General features: G+C 41.6%; 1 protein-coding gene across 2 annotated transcripts in view; it reads right to left on the minus strand.

The window, feature by feature from the left end:
• Positions 1–1,797: 1,797 nt before the first annotated feature.
• The window catches only part of RAD18 (RAD18 E3 ubiquitin protein ligase), a 62,980-nt gene continuing 50,633 nt past the window's right edge, over positions 1,798–14,144 (minus strand). The window contains exon 13 of one of the 2 annotated variants that reach the window (XM_059823341.1): positions 1,798–2,089. In XM_059823341.1, coding sequence (XP_059679324.1) covers positions 1,987–2,089 — 103 coding nt within the window. In that variant the 3' untranslated portion in view covers positions 1,798–1,986. The remainder of the gene's footprint in view (positions 2,090–14,144) is intronic. The other variant, XM_059823342.1, reaches the window with a different exon arrangement.

Genomic DNA, 14,144 nt, shown 5'->3' on the forward strand with positions numbered 1-14,144 from the left:
GAGCACGTACTTCACATTTCATACGGTTTTATTCACCTTCTATATGGATTTTTTCTAAGGACTTTCTAGCCCATACTTACTTAACAAATTAGTGTTTCCCCTTGTTGGGTATTGAAATACATTTTCATCTCACACCAGCAGTTATTGCCATTCACTACAAATTTAACTCTGCAAGTGGCATCTGGTTCCAAAGCTACACAAGAAGTATCTGCTGTTGATACAACACGTGTATAGACCATTCATTATATTAAAAAGGAAAGCTCCCAGGTGGTTAAGTACAGCAGGATCCGAATTTTCCTGCCGACCCAGCAGAGTTAACGACCTCACGCGATATGTGGCACCTGGGCTACGATTTCCAGGTTGGCCTTGAGCGAGTTGGCCATCCTGCAATGAATCAGCCCGTCAAGGGCATTACGGCCCCCTGCTTACAGGTGCAATTGCAGAAGCGCTGTCTCAGGTTTAAAGCGCAGTCTCGGACAGCGGCTGCCGCCCAGTGCGGGCTGGTTTGTGACTCGCCCCAGCTACAGCGCACCAACGCTGCTCAGTCACAACCGGGGTAGACCGAGCAAAGCAGAAAGGCCACCGCCACGAGTTTTATTAGAGGTCTAGGCACATTCCTCTTTACAGCTAGAGCTCACGTTTCATGTTCTAACAGTATCGACAGAGTTTTTTGAGGCTGTTTTCTGGGTATGACAGTGGATATCATTACCGTATTAAGGAAAACAAACTGCTGATAACTCAGATATCATTAAAACGCAACAAGCAAAAATCTCCAAAGGATGCTGAGCACCTGATCTAAACTGACCTACATGCCATGAATGTCAGACACATTGACCATTACGTGCCCAAACATTTTTATACTTCTCTGGTTAACTGCACAAAATTTAAATCTCTCTTCTATTAATTACTATGATTAAAAGGCAGACATAAAAGCAGAAGTCAATAATTACTCTCTTTCAAAAGGTTTGCTTTTAGAAAAAACCAAACAAAATCAGCTTCCTGTTTTTCCTCTGCCTCTACTTACCTCAATGGAGTTGTTACAGTTCATATTCACCGCAGATTTAGCCTGTTCTAAACAAAAATACTGCTTGCTGCCATGGTTTGAGGAGGAATATTTTTAAAAGCAAAACATCCAGTCCCAATTACAGCTATAGCCCAAAGTCAAGACACACGACCCTCGATCTTCAACAGATTTTGTGCTTTCTCTGCAGAGTTCCCAACAAAAGGCTATGACCAAAGCTTCAGGGCTCAGTAAGAACATCTTTGAATATCTTGCATGGTATGTATTTTGCTTACAAGCTGTATTGTTAAAAATCTACCTTGTTGCTCAGGTTAATTTTCTTGCATTGCTTTATTTCATTACAAAACTCCATCATCTTCTAAGAAATGACTTTTTGATGCTAGTATTTATTTTAAAGCTAGAATACTTAATGTCCAACAACCTTCCAATTTCTTTCAAATTTAATGACTTTAAACTGAAATAATGACACTTGTTTACATGGACATATTAAAAAAAAAAAGCACATTTCTGTAGAACAGAAGTCTGCCCTGTCCCTCAGCTCCCCCCACGCCTCTCCCCCAGCTGAGCCAGGTAACTGGAGCATCAGCATCTGCCCGACCGCAAGCAAAATGCTGTCCCACGATCACTTCCATGAGGCCAGAGCAAGCTTCTGCGGGATGCGGGCAGGAGCTGCGGCAACGCGCAGACCCACATCCTTCAGCAGCGACGCTGCCGCGCGGCGGAAAACACAGCTCGAGTCTCCAGCAGCACTCCGGTACTTTATGCCCTATCTCAGAGTTAGATGGCCCACAGTGCTGTAAACAAAAAACATCAGCACACCAGTCTGGTTATTTTAAGGCAGTTTGAATGACAGTTATGCGAAAATTTTATTAAGTACCCAGATACACTGAAAACTGGAAAAAGCTAAGTAGTATTTCTCAGCATTAAGCCTTCTGCACGGTTTTAAGCTTCACACCACTGCAGTGCTAGCTCTTCTTCCGCTTAGTCTTGGGAAGCAGTTGATCGTTTTCTGCCATTTGGGGCCGACGCGACTTTCTTTTGTTAACTTTCAGACCCAGAAAACTGCTGCTGAAAAAAAAAAAAAGAAAATATGGTTTTGAAGATGCTCTAAACGCAACAAATACTGAAGGCTGTATTAAAGTGCTGTAAGCAGTACGCGGGCACACACACATGTATGTGTTACTGGTGAGGGTGAAGACATACACTGCTCTGTCTTCTTGTTCAAAGATGACAGCACCCACGAACCATCCTGTTCACCCTGAGCACGCAGGGACAAGGGAGTGGTGTGCCTCTCCTCCCGTCACCAGAGACCAGTTTGGAAGAGGAAGGAGCAGCAGCAACCTTTCAGATTCCTTGTCCATACATGAGAAGAGCCCCTGGCGCTGACGAAGCCATGATTATGTTGTATCAGAAAAGGTCAACTTAAAACAGAGTCATCCTCAGTGGCACAGCCACCAAGGAAAAGGACCAGTGGTTTTGGTCACAGTTACCCAAGAAGGAAAGTGCGTGGGATTCCCATCTTTAAACAGGCTCTTTGCCAGATGCTCTTCTCATTTATGGACAAAGAATTTTCCACTGGAAACTCAAAAGAAGTGTTTTCTTTTTAGTCACAGAGTTAATTTTAAAGAAAAAAGCCATATTTAAATTAAGCAGCTAATTTCCATCATTCAGCCTCAGAGCTTAAAATTCCACATAGTGTTGACATGAAAGATATCACTCATCCATCAATAGCTATTACTAATCTAACGTTCCTTACAAATGCACTCTTTTTTTTACCATTTGCTAGGATGAATCCATCCTGCAGGGACTATTCATTTGGCTTAAACTGGGAATTCACAACTGAAAATAACAACGGAAAACTCTCAAATGCCAAAGTCCATGTCTCTGTTGACTGCCACAAGATATATATGAAAAGAGATGAACAGGAACAACTCGTATTTCAGAGCTCAGTTCAGCACCACAATGGAAACAGAATTTCTGCATCTGAGACCATTAACCATGTCCAGGAAGATCAGCACGAATCCCAGCACACTAAGATTTAGCCTGTGCCTCTGGAGACGGCAGTGTGATTAAACGGACATACCTGCAGAGCACAGAAAGAGACGATGCACATGCATAACCCTACCCAACCCTCCCCAATCCTCAGCGCTACAAACGCTACCAGTGTGATTTCTGTAATGCATGCAGACCGAAGGCGAAGGCCTTTCCCTCCCAGCTGCACCCTGCACTCCCTGATTTCCATCCCCTGCATTCATTCAGTGGAGAGGATCACTCATTTTAACCTAGCAGCAGCTAAGGTTTTAAAAGTTAGTGAAATTAGATATTAACAAAACCTCTTTACATAAGCCACCTTTTTCTCTGCTGCAGTTCACAATTTTGCATTATTTAAATTCAATGCAAATGCTCAGGCTGAGTTTTGTGAAACCTCGCAGTACAGTAATGCATTGCCAAAGGCAGTCCCACACCGAACTAAAATGCACAGGCTAACTGATGACAGTATTCATAAATGGATACACAGATGTTTTAAGAGTGCCATGATACAAATTACCCTTTTCCTTTAAATTAAGCTCTAAAGCAGCTGTCTTCAACCAAACCCAGGGAAGCTGTTGCTCTTTGTATCTGCAATACCCAACTCTTGTACGTCGGCCATATCTTCCATTCTAGGCCAAGGAGAATTTGCCTCTCTCCATCCAGCTCTACAGTTGTACAACAGAGCAAAGGATAATTAACTTTGGCGGTTAGGTCATAATGAGCTTCTGATGAATGACACTGGAGCAGCACACTCTTTAGGGACAGGACATGGAAGTGATACACTAACCCTCCTCCAGAGCACATGGCTTTGGCCATTGACGGATGAAGGATCCCGAGCTGTGTCCGACGCAGTGTATTGCCTATTAATCTCCTTTGCTTTTCCCATCCGAGGGCGCATTGCTAGCTCATGGGCACAGAGCAGTCTCACAGTTCTCCAAGCCAGCCGGAGCCTTTCAGCTGCACCCATTTGGTACCAAGGAGCCATGGCCTTGACATGGAGTTTCCCACCAACAAGACTATCGCCCTGGCCCCACACTGCCAGAGGTACCACTCCCAGTGGCCACAGCTAGCGAATTAATTCGTGAATAAAAGTAGTTCCCAATGGTCAGCAAAGCACTTCACAGAATCACAGAATCACTAAGGTTGGAAAAGACCTGGAAGACCATCAAGTCCAACCATCACCCCAACCCCACCATGCCCACTAAACCATGTCCCACAGTGCCACGTCCACATTCCTTGAACACCTCCAGTGATGGGGACTCCACCACCTCCCTGGGCAGCCTCTTCCAGTGCTTCACCACTCTCTCAGGAAAGACATTTTTCCTAATATCCAGCCTGAACCTCCCCTGGCGCAACTTGAGGCCATTTCCTCTCGTCCTATCACTTGTCACTTGGGAGAAGAGACCAGCACCCACCTCCCCACAACCCCCTTTCAGGCAGTTGTAGAGAGCGATGAGGTCTCCCCTCACCTCCTCTTCTCCAGACTGAACACCCCCAGCTCCCTCACCCGCTCCTCATCAGACTTGTGCTCCAGACCCCTCACCAGCTCCATCGCCCTTCTCTGGACACGCTCCAGCACCTCAATATCCTTCTCGTAGTGAGGGGCCCAACACTGAACACAGTATTCGAGGTGTGGCCTCACCAGCGCTGAGTACAGGGGCACCATCACCTCCCTACTCCTGCTGCCCACACTGCTTCTGATACAGGCCAGGATGCTGTTCGCCTTCCCGATAGCGAGACTAGCCTGACAAAACAACGTAAGGGGTCTTCTCCAAAAATTAACTGCATTAAAAGCTAAAAATACATTAAACACTAAAATTAAAAACTGTAAAATTAATTTCTGCACTTGCCCAGACGTTATTTGGCTATAAAGAGCAAAAAATATATACACTGAAAAGCCTGTGATAAAGGGGGGGTTCTTATCAATTTTTATTTTTTTATCTGAGACCTTCTTGTCAGATACAATTGGCACACTGTCACAGTTTGGGAAGAATTGCACTGGTTACTTACTAATGAATTGTTGAGGTCTAGCTTGAAATATTCTGCCTATAGGTTGACAGAAAACTGGTAAGAAGTAATTCTTGAGATTCGGTAAATGATTTCAAATATGATTATATAATTAATATAGAGAAAGACTGTTTAGGGGCTCATCTAATTTGCTATTCACTGTTGCCCTTCAAACTTCTCGGTGTTGTTTTGCATTTTCTTCACAGGGATGCTGCGTGCACTGCAGAGCGCGGGTTCGACAGTGACTAACCCTGCTGTGCTGCCTTCCACAGCACTGTGCGATAGCGCCTTCACAAGGACTCGGTTATGGCACAGAAAAGCATACTAAATGATGCTCTGCAGAACTCGGATAGCTATGTCATGATAAGCAGTCATTAATATAATGATCTCTTCACTGCCGTGTGTTCTGAGGAAGGAGCCGGACCACAGGGAGCACTCGCAGGCACGCCAGGCAACGACAGTGCTGGTGTGCGCAGCGGAGGCAGATGACAGCCCAGGCACTCGCAGCCAAGTATCCTAAACCCGATGGGTTTGTATGGCATGTTCTGAAGCTGCAGAATGAAAATCAGCGTTGCATTCATTTGTACTGTTTTACGTTTGCTTTGCATAGCACTGTTCTCTGTCTTGGATCAGTATTCTCCCTCCTCCAGTAAATAAAACCCTAAACTTGATTACCTATTTGAAGCCAGAGGATATTATCTCAAAGTATTTCCAAATGTCCTTGTAGCTTATGATGGCAAAGTAAACTCTCTGTAGCAGCCTTCATCTCATACCAAATATCCCACTGACAAAATAATTATATTTATTTGACTTTAAAGTGCTTGAGGACAACTGATTTTACTTTCACTTCCATAAATACTTCTACAATCCTGCAACTATTTATAAGTATTTCATCCACTTTATAGATGACCTTACAGCTATCACTTTCTACCATCCTTTTATTGCATCCAGATTTTGTTCTATAATGAAGTAGCTCACATTTTCTACCTTTGTTTTGCTGAATTTAAGATAGGATGCAAACATTACCAGAAAATTAACATTTAATTAAATGAGGAATTAATCAATTATTTTCCATGCCAATAAAAAATAAAAAAAAAAGGAAACTGAAAAAAATGGGGAAGTTAATTACAACTTTTAGTAATCTAAAGCTTTGTAACTACCACTAAGCCAGAGAAGATACTGGTCACAGAAATCTATTCCAACCGATTAAAGTCAATCTAAAGACCCACCCTGCAAATACTATGCCCTTTGTCTTATCTAGGACTGCTCACATGATTTATAGCCGCTTATGTAAGTTCGGAGAGCACTTAAATAGGATGCCTGTGTAATACTGGAGCCCGAAAAGGCTGCAAGGTACAAACAGCGACACAGCTGCACCACCTCTGCAACTCACTCGAACACCCAAACGTCACACCACTCTAGCCAGATACCATCGGGACACCTCAGTGTCACTGTCAGTACGTACTTCATCACAGTTTTCATACTTATCGAGCCTTTCAGAAATACACAAATAACGAATTCTTGGTAAGCAACAGTTTAAGTTGGTCAAAGAGACAGAATCTGCACCCAGTACCAGGACTGGTGACCACTTTGCACCTCAAATGCCAATACAGAATAAAACCCAACCAGTAACGTATCTGAGAGAACACATACCTGCATGGGAATCACTCCACTGAAGCAGTTTGACATTTCACTAGAGAGAAAGGTAATAACATCCAAAAATACACTGGTTAATGAGGTTCCACTGTACTATGGGGAACTTGTGGAGGATGCAAGATACCCAAAAGGCTGAAAAGGGGAAATATGGGGAGGGGGGGCAGAGGGGCACAAACCAGACCAAAACATTTGTTTTTCATGTAATGCCCCCAAGAGGGTCAGCTATAGCAATGTCTCAGCTGGAACAGTATGTATATGGCACACCGGCCTCCCCCCCCATCACTCCCTTGTCCTCTAAAGGAGGCTAGAAAAGAAAAACGACTAGAGGGATTAGAGGTGTAGGGAACACAACTTATAAGGAAAGGTTACAGAAACTGGATGTTTCCTCTGGAAAACAGAGGACCGAGGAGAAATGGTAATAGTCTTCCAAAGCTTAAAAATTCCACTTCTCTTCTTACCAGGCCTGTATGTATCACTCACTTTTCAGCAAAGAAATAACCACCCTTTTAATGATGGCAATAGTTAAGCAAATTAACACTAGGAAACTGTGGAATCCTCACCACTGGACATCTACCTCAACCCATTACATAAAGACCCGGCAGCCCCTTTCCTGTCATCGCAAGTACGGGATTTATGGAGACACCAGACAAATGACTGGAAGCTTTGTAATTTAACAAAGCCCATTTGAGGTTCCAAACTCCGACTGATATTATTTTTACTATAGTTACAAGGAATACAAATGACTGCACCTGCAAAACTTCAGAGAGAAAAATATTTTCTTATTCATCTGACACCTCTGTGGGTTTGTCCTGACCTGAGCCTAAGTGTGCTAGATGTCAGCTAACACCTTTTGACAAGAACGCACATATCCTAAAAGTCTGGGAAAAAACAAGTGGTATTGCCAATCCCAGCTACTCTAGAAGGCATAAATACAGACCCCAATGTGACACAGAAAATTTATTTTATCTTTGTCTTCCAAAAATCAATCTCCAGCTAGTTTTCTCTATACGTTCTCCACTCCAGAAGCGGAGGACGATGGCTGCGCACTGCAGACATGCACTCATCTTGTTGCCACAGCTCCTTTGGCAGGCAGCCTCCTCCACTGCTCCGTGCGGAGCGGAGGGCCCTTCCTAGGGAGCAGCAACTTTTTGAACCCTGTGACTTGACTCACTCTCCTGGAGTGTAAAGGGTACGAGAGAAAACACAAAATTCACTAAAAAAAAAATAATCTCTTTTGCTTACAGAATATGTAATCACATTCACAAAAGTGTGAGTCAGAGATTTGCATTTCTCCCCACAAGATCACTAAGCAGACTGATACTGTCATCTGCAGACACAAAAACGGGTTAAACAAGCAATAGTTGCCTGGAGGTTTTGTTTAATAAGGCAATTTCTGAACGCAGGGTCCATGTCAGTGTAATACTAAATGCTTATCAAGCCATGAACCTGCAAGGTCTTAGGCATTTGTATAATCCTACATGCCAGCAACCACCAAAGCCAACAGAGCTATTCGGATATGTAACTGTTTCCAGAAGCAGGTCACATGTGATGCAAATTTTTATGCCTCGCCTATTAACACCTGCACAAAGATGTTTGCTCAAGATCAGGAAATTAATTTATATTTGAAGGATTAAAACCTTACTCTATTTCTGAACTTGAATTTAAAACCACTTGTCTGCCAATAATTCTATAAATAAAAATTAAGTTGCCAACAGCATAGACTAATAAATAATTGTGGTTCATGGGGGAAAAATAGGCAATGATTTGGGTATACCTATCCAACTCAGGGAGTGGCAGGCAGAGACCATAGGAAAAAAAAGACTTGGTTGCAATGGCTAAAGGACTTGGTTTGTGGAGCCAGACAGGGCTGAAGTAAACGCGTTCCTCTGAAAGCAGTGAGCCAACTGTCAGCCACAGATTGTCTTCCTGAAATGAAGCTGGTTAATACACAGTATCTTGCTAATGTGGGACTGCCGCTTAAATAGACTCCAGAAAACTAAGAGTTAAAGGTGATTTTGACTGAGTTAGGTATGTTCTTTGCCCAAAGAAAAAGGAATTTGCCTATTTTAATAACTAACCACAGAAAAGCAAAGGAGCATTTAACTCCAAACTGTCTTAGAGTTGAACATTTTAAAAGCATGTGGAAAAAAATATCTCTCCACTGCATGTCTGAAAAGACACGCTGAACTAGGACAAAAATGAACGCATTCTGATCTTTGATACGCTTTCCATATCTGAGAGTTTTCTTTTTAAGAATTGAGGCAGTATTCGAAAGTCTTCCAAACTCTGCACGGTTTACATTCATTTTAATTAGGATAAGAACATTTTTGTACTCTTAGACTTCGAGCCACTGGTCGCATGGCACAGTGCCACCAATATTAAAAATGCAAAACAAACGTAGTTGACCTTCTACAGAAATGTGCAAATGTTAGTATTTTGGTAAGTCAGATCCCTTCCCATATCTTAGAGTGCATTTTGTAATAATGAGGTTTGCTTGTCCAGGGAGAAGATCCTGACTACATACTACACAGTTTTTTATCCCCATCTCAGGTCAAGTCAGGTATAGACCCGTTGCAATGACATTTCTAGCACCCTACCTTACCTTAGGGATGAAGTGAACTTGTTTCTCACAACACCAAGCTACACTTTGAGGTAGGTAGGGATCTTGAATTGCAACAGTGAACAATTAATGACTGATTGTCCTTTTTGTCCCTTTTTTTTTTTTATTTTCTCCACACAACAAAGTCATATAGGAAATATATCCACCACGTGTCATTTTTGGAATTTCATTAAAAGCTCTACAGAAAAGCTGCAACCATATTTAGGAGCGAAACTGAGCTATGACTGAACGGCAAAGTCACTATAAAAGCCTTTCATCAAACCCCACATTAATTTTTAGGCATTCAGATCTGATACTGCCCAAGGAACTGACCCAAACCTGCAGTTAAGTTGGCATCATCAATAACCTATTTGACATCTGCATCAGAGGACCGTGAGACTTTCAGTAAGTGCTCACCAAGAGGATACTGAGAGCCTGAAATGCTGCCTCAATTTCATCAGATAACAGAGCAATACGAACTTATGTCATCCCAATTATATTACTCCACAGCCACTGGATTTGTTACTTAACAGATGAGACAAGCAAGGAAAAAAATGCTTTTGAAAGCTCAGAGAACACTGAAATTGTGCTTAAGTAAGTTTCCGGAAAGGAATGAAATTTTGCTAAAAATATACTCCAAACTGCCACTAAAATATCCCTCCACTGCTCCATTTGTGCACTTTTACAAATAAATAGCAAGGATGTCATATACAAATACTTGGGTTTATTTTTGAGTACTGTCTTCTAATCTCTTTGTGTCAAAACAAGAAAATTAGTAGAAATGAAAAAAGACTCTAGGGAATTCATATAATGTCTCAATTTTCATTAAAACCTTAAAAAATAGACTATTTATTCAAAATGCAGAATATGAATGCTTAGTGCTTCTTTATTGGATCTGTCATGTAAATGAAAATGCTCAACAAATCACTGTTCCCACTGGAAAAGGCACAATATCCTGGTTCAGGACTTCATCTGTTCACACGAGTCTCTCACTAAGACATAACTGCACCTAGAGAAGCTGTTACGGCCAGACCAACTTCAGCTTAACACCTGAACAGACGAGAAGGCTGCTTTCAGAAACCGAAGCTCTAGTTTTCAATTGAGACCCAGCCATTCCATCTCACTTTTGCCATTTTTTTCATCCGCTCAGGGAAAATAAAGGGTGAGCACGAGTTTTAAGCCTGTTTTACATGGTCTAATTCCCTTTCAGAGGCCCTCAGTCTGAAATTGTACAAAACCTGTAACTCTCCTGCTAAGAACACTGGCAAATACTACAAAGAAAACGGTCACAAAACAGGCAGTGGAAAGCTCCAGTGCTGCTCGTGTCCCCCCAGCACAGCACCGCAAGAGACCATACCAGGTTACAGACGGGACTACTGAACGGAACTTTCCCACTGCAAGTGCCCTACTTGCCTGGCATCCGCGCATCATCTGGACACGCCGCAGAGGACGCCAGCTCCCTGCTCCCGCTGGGGAGTAAGGAGCGGAGGTATAAAGCAGTGATCTTTGCCGCTCCCAGGAACTCCTTGAATGAAGTAAGTTAACATTACTGAGCCATGCTTCCACTGCTGAGCAAAGAGCAGGCTGTTCATATTTCTGCCACTGAAGCTTTAGCTTGAATTTCTCCCTTCCAGAGACATAAGAAACCCCAAATCCAAACTGTGGAAAAGCATAAAATAGAAGGTATTTTTAAGAAGGACTTAAAATCACATTTGACAAAAAGAAGTCATTTACATAAAGAAAAATAATTTTCTCCATTTCAGTTAAAAAAACAACCTGCTTTTAAGGATCATACTCTGGAGCAATATTGGCTTGTCTTTTAGTATGTAACAGTAAAAGCAATAATAAGGATTTGCATCTAAAATACTAAGAAAGTATAAAGAAATGCATTCTCCCCGATCACAGCCGTATCGAAATGAAGACCCTTTTCCTTGGTCTTGCTCTGCAGAGAGGCTCAGCGAGTTTCATAACTAGACCTGTCACCAACAGGCGGGTACGTGCTTACCTCGAAAGTGAGATTCTGTAGGGCAGCACACAGTAACACTTCAAAATGTTCAGTCTTCATGCCCTAATATCAAATAATGTCATTTGGGATTTCCAGGTATTAAAAGATGTAGAAGTCTGAATATGGACTATGTAAAATTATTCTCATCAGTACAAAACGTGCACTTGAGCCTAAGCTACGCACAGACCATCACTACACCTTTCAAGCTTCAGCGAGAAACTTCAAACAGCTAATGAAAAGGCATATCTAGTCCAGGAATTCAAACTGGCCATTAGCTACAGGGTTTTGTTCTACATGGGAAAACCTTGCTTCTGATAATACTCACCCACTGGCAAACATTTAATATACTCCAGAGGCAAGACAGCAATGTAAGTCAAAGCCCATAGTTTTAAGTATCTGGAAGGCTAAACTATAACACAACGTATGGCAAAGAGAAACAACATTCAAACTCTCCATTTTGCTAATGTCTCACTTTACAAAGAGCATCCACCAGCAGTTGCACCCTCCCTCCCATTTTTGTTTTTTTTTGTTTGTTTGTTTTCGAGAATTTGCAAAAACAAATTAGGACACAGAATGAAGCAGAAATCTCATTTAGTTTAAGGCTAGCTTTACTGTTTTATATTCTGCCAGTTTCTAGCTTTGATGCCTACATTCTTCCACAACAGAATGGTAACTACCTTATGTTCAGAAGTATATTAAAATGCAAAGCCAAAAATGGAGTTTCTATATCACTTGGTTCTCTTGTTTTGCAAATATCTGATTATTAACTCTTAAAAAAAAAAGTTTCGAGAGATTATATCTTTCTGGCATAACTCCACTTTCAAAAAATCTGGGCTGGTAATGTAATGTACCATCTGTCTGTTCTTTGGTATGCTGGCCTGTGCCTTCCCATGGTAAGTTTGCCAAAGCCAAGCCCTCATTTGACATACCGTGCCACGCAGCATCCTTCAGGATACAGTTCTGCAATGAACAGAACAACTTCAACGAAAGTTGCAGATCTGCTTTACTTAACATTCTTCTGCACTTGTCAACCTGGCCAAACTTTATTACCACTTGACTTAAACCCACCAAATGACCGAGAAGTTTCCTAGGTGAAGGAAATTATCAAAGGAACAAATGATTTTGCTATGGATACGTATCATAACTAATGTTAACATCCATTACTGCTAGGTAGAAAAACTCCATTAACGAACTCTAGTACTGTTTTCATTATTGACATTCCCATTTCTTCTTCCACTAAGGAACATGTTTTTCCAACTCACACAAGACGCCACAGATGCCAAACCCTTAAGCCACAGCATATTATCTCCAGTACCGCAGAAAACAGTTCTGCCAACTGGCATCTTCAGAATGGAGTTCAGGGAGCACAAAAGAAAGAATAGACAATAATTCGATTGTACCATCCCCAAAATTAATTGCAAGTCACTGCCTGCTGATCAAGAAACTATAGTCCACCATCTGCAAGTTTGGAGATAGCAGTCTCCAAGGATATGAAAAATAGGACTGGGAAGGTGAAGACTGTTAGTCTTGCCGTTCACTTTTACAAAATTTCTCAAAAATACTTTTAAACTGGATGTTTTTAACATATATGGTAGACTAGCTACTACCTACAAGATTAAAGCTAGATGTAATATATAAAAGCCATATACTCCAGTCATTACATAGACAATTAAAATACCACGAGAAGTATATTAAATATTCTCCCACAGGAAGCACAGAATCATCAAAACTTAAGTTCTCCCTCAGTAAAAGATGGTGCAATGAATTCTTACAGAAAATACTGAGGAAGTACACAGTTCCCCATGGTAATTAAATACAGTTCCACCATTAAGTGCAAGTTTGTTTTAAAAATATATACCTCTTGTTACCATTCTTCATGCTGGTGCTGTTGCAGAACTATTCACTCCATGGCTGTTATCTCTTGGCCAGCTCCTGAGCTCTCGCAGAAAGCAGCGGAGCCCTGACGGCACGGAGCACCACAACATCCACGGGGTAGGACTTCCAGCCCCATCCTCCACCACCATGCCAGAGCAGCCACTTTACATACTCAAAAGGTGAACTTTACCTTTACTCACAAAAATGGGTACATTTTTATGCCAATGTTTGCATCACGCCCCTAAGACCAACTACCAAAGCGGACGTGATATCTGAAGAGAGATCCCAGATCAAGCCAATTTCAACTGCAAGGGTAAACTGTGCTACTTTTGCAGGCTCCACCAGTCTTCATTCCTATTTATTTGTATAATAACTACAGAGCTTTTCATCTGATCTAACACTACGCTATTTAGAATTTCACTATAACTGCACACCTTCAAGGCCCCCATATGTCCCTATATTTCCTCTCCACCTTCACATATTTTATTTGATTACTTCAGGAACCCTTGGAAGGTTTCTTAGTATTTCTTTATACACCACCTTGCACAGCTAGACCCGAATTTTAAATATTATCACTATATAATAGATGGAGACCTTTGCTTTAAAGACATAAGATGTTAAGATTTTAAAAACAAGAAAGTGCTCTTCTCTCTTTGAACAAAAGTAAATCGAAACAGATGCTGCAATTCCAGTATGTTCAAATTGACAGAGATATAGGTGAGACTGACAACAATGTAACTTTAAATACAATAGAAGATCAGATTCCCCTAATTTTCCATAAAAATCCATTCCCTCTTTTTTTTATTTTTTTCTTTTTTTAAATATATGTTCATACTCAAATATACCTTTGAACAACGATTTTCAACTGGTCATCTGCAGATCCTTGGAGCACCCAGGTCTTATTTTCCAAGGATCCAAAAACAGTGACCAAATTGTATCTTCCACAACTG

This window comes from Gavia stellata, chromosome 12, assembly GCF_030936135.1.
Source record: "Gavia stellata isolate bGavSte3 chromosome 12, bGavSte3.hap2, whole genome shotgun sequence".
In the NCBI taxonomy this organism is placed as follows: Eukaryota; Metazoa; Chordata; class Aves; order Gaviiformes; family Gaviidae; genus Gavia; species Gavia stellata.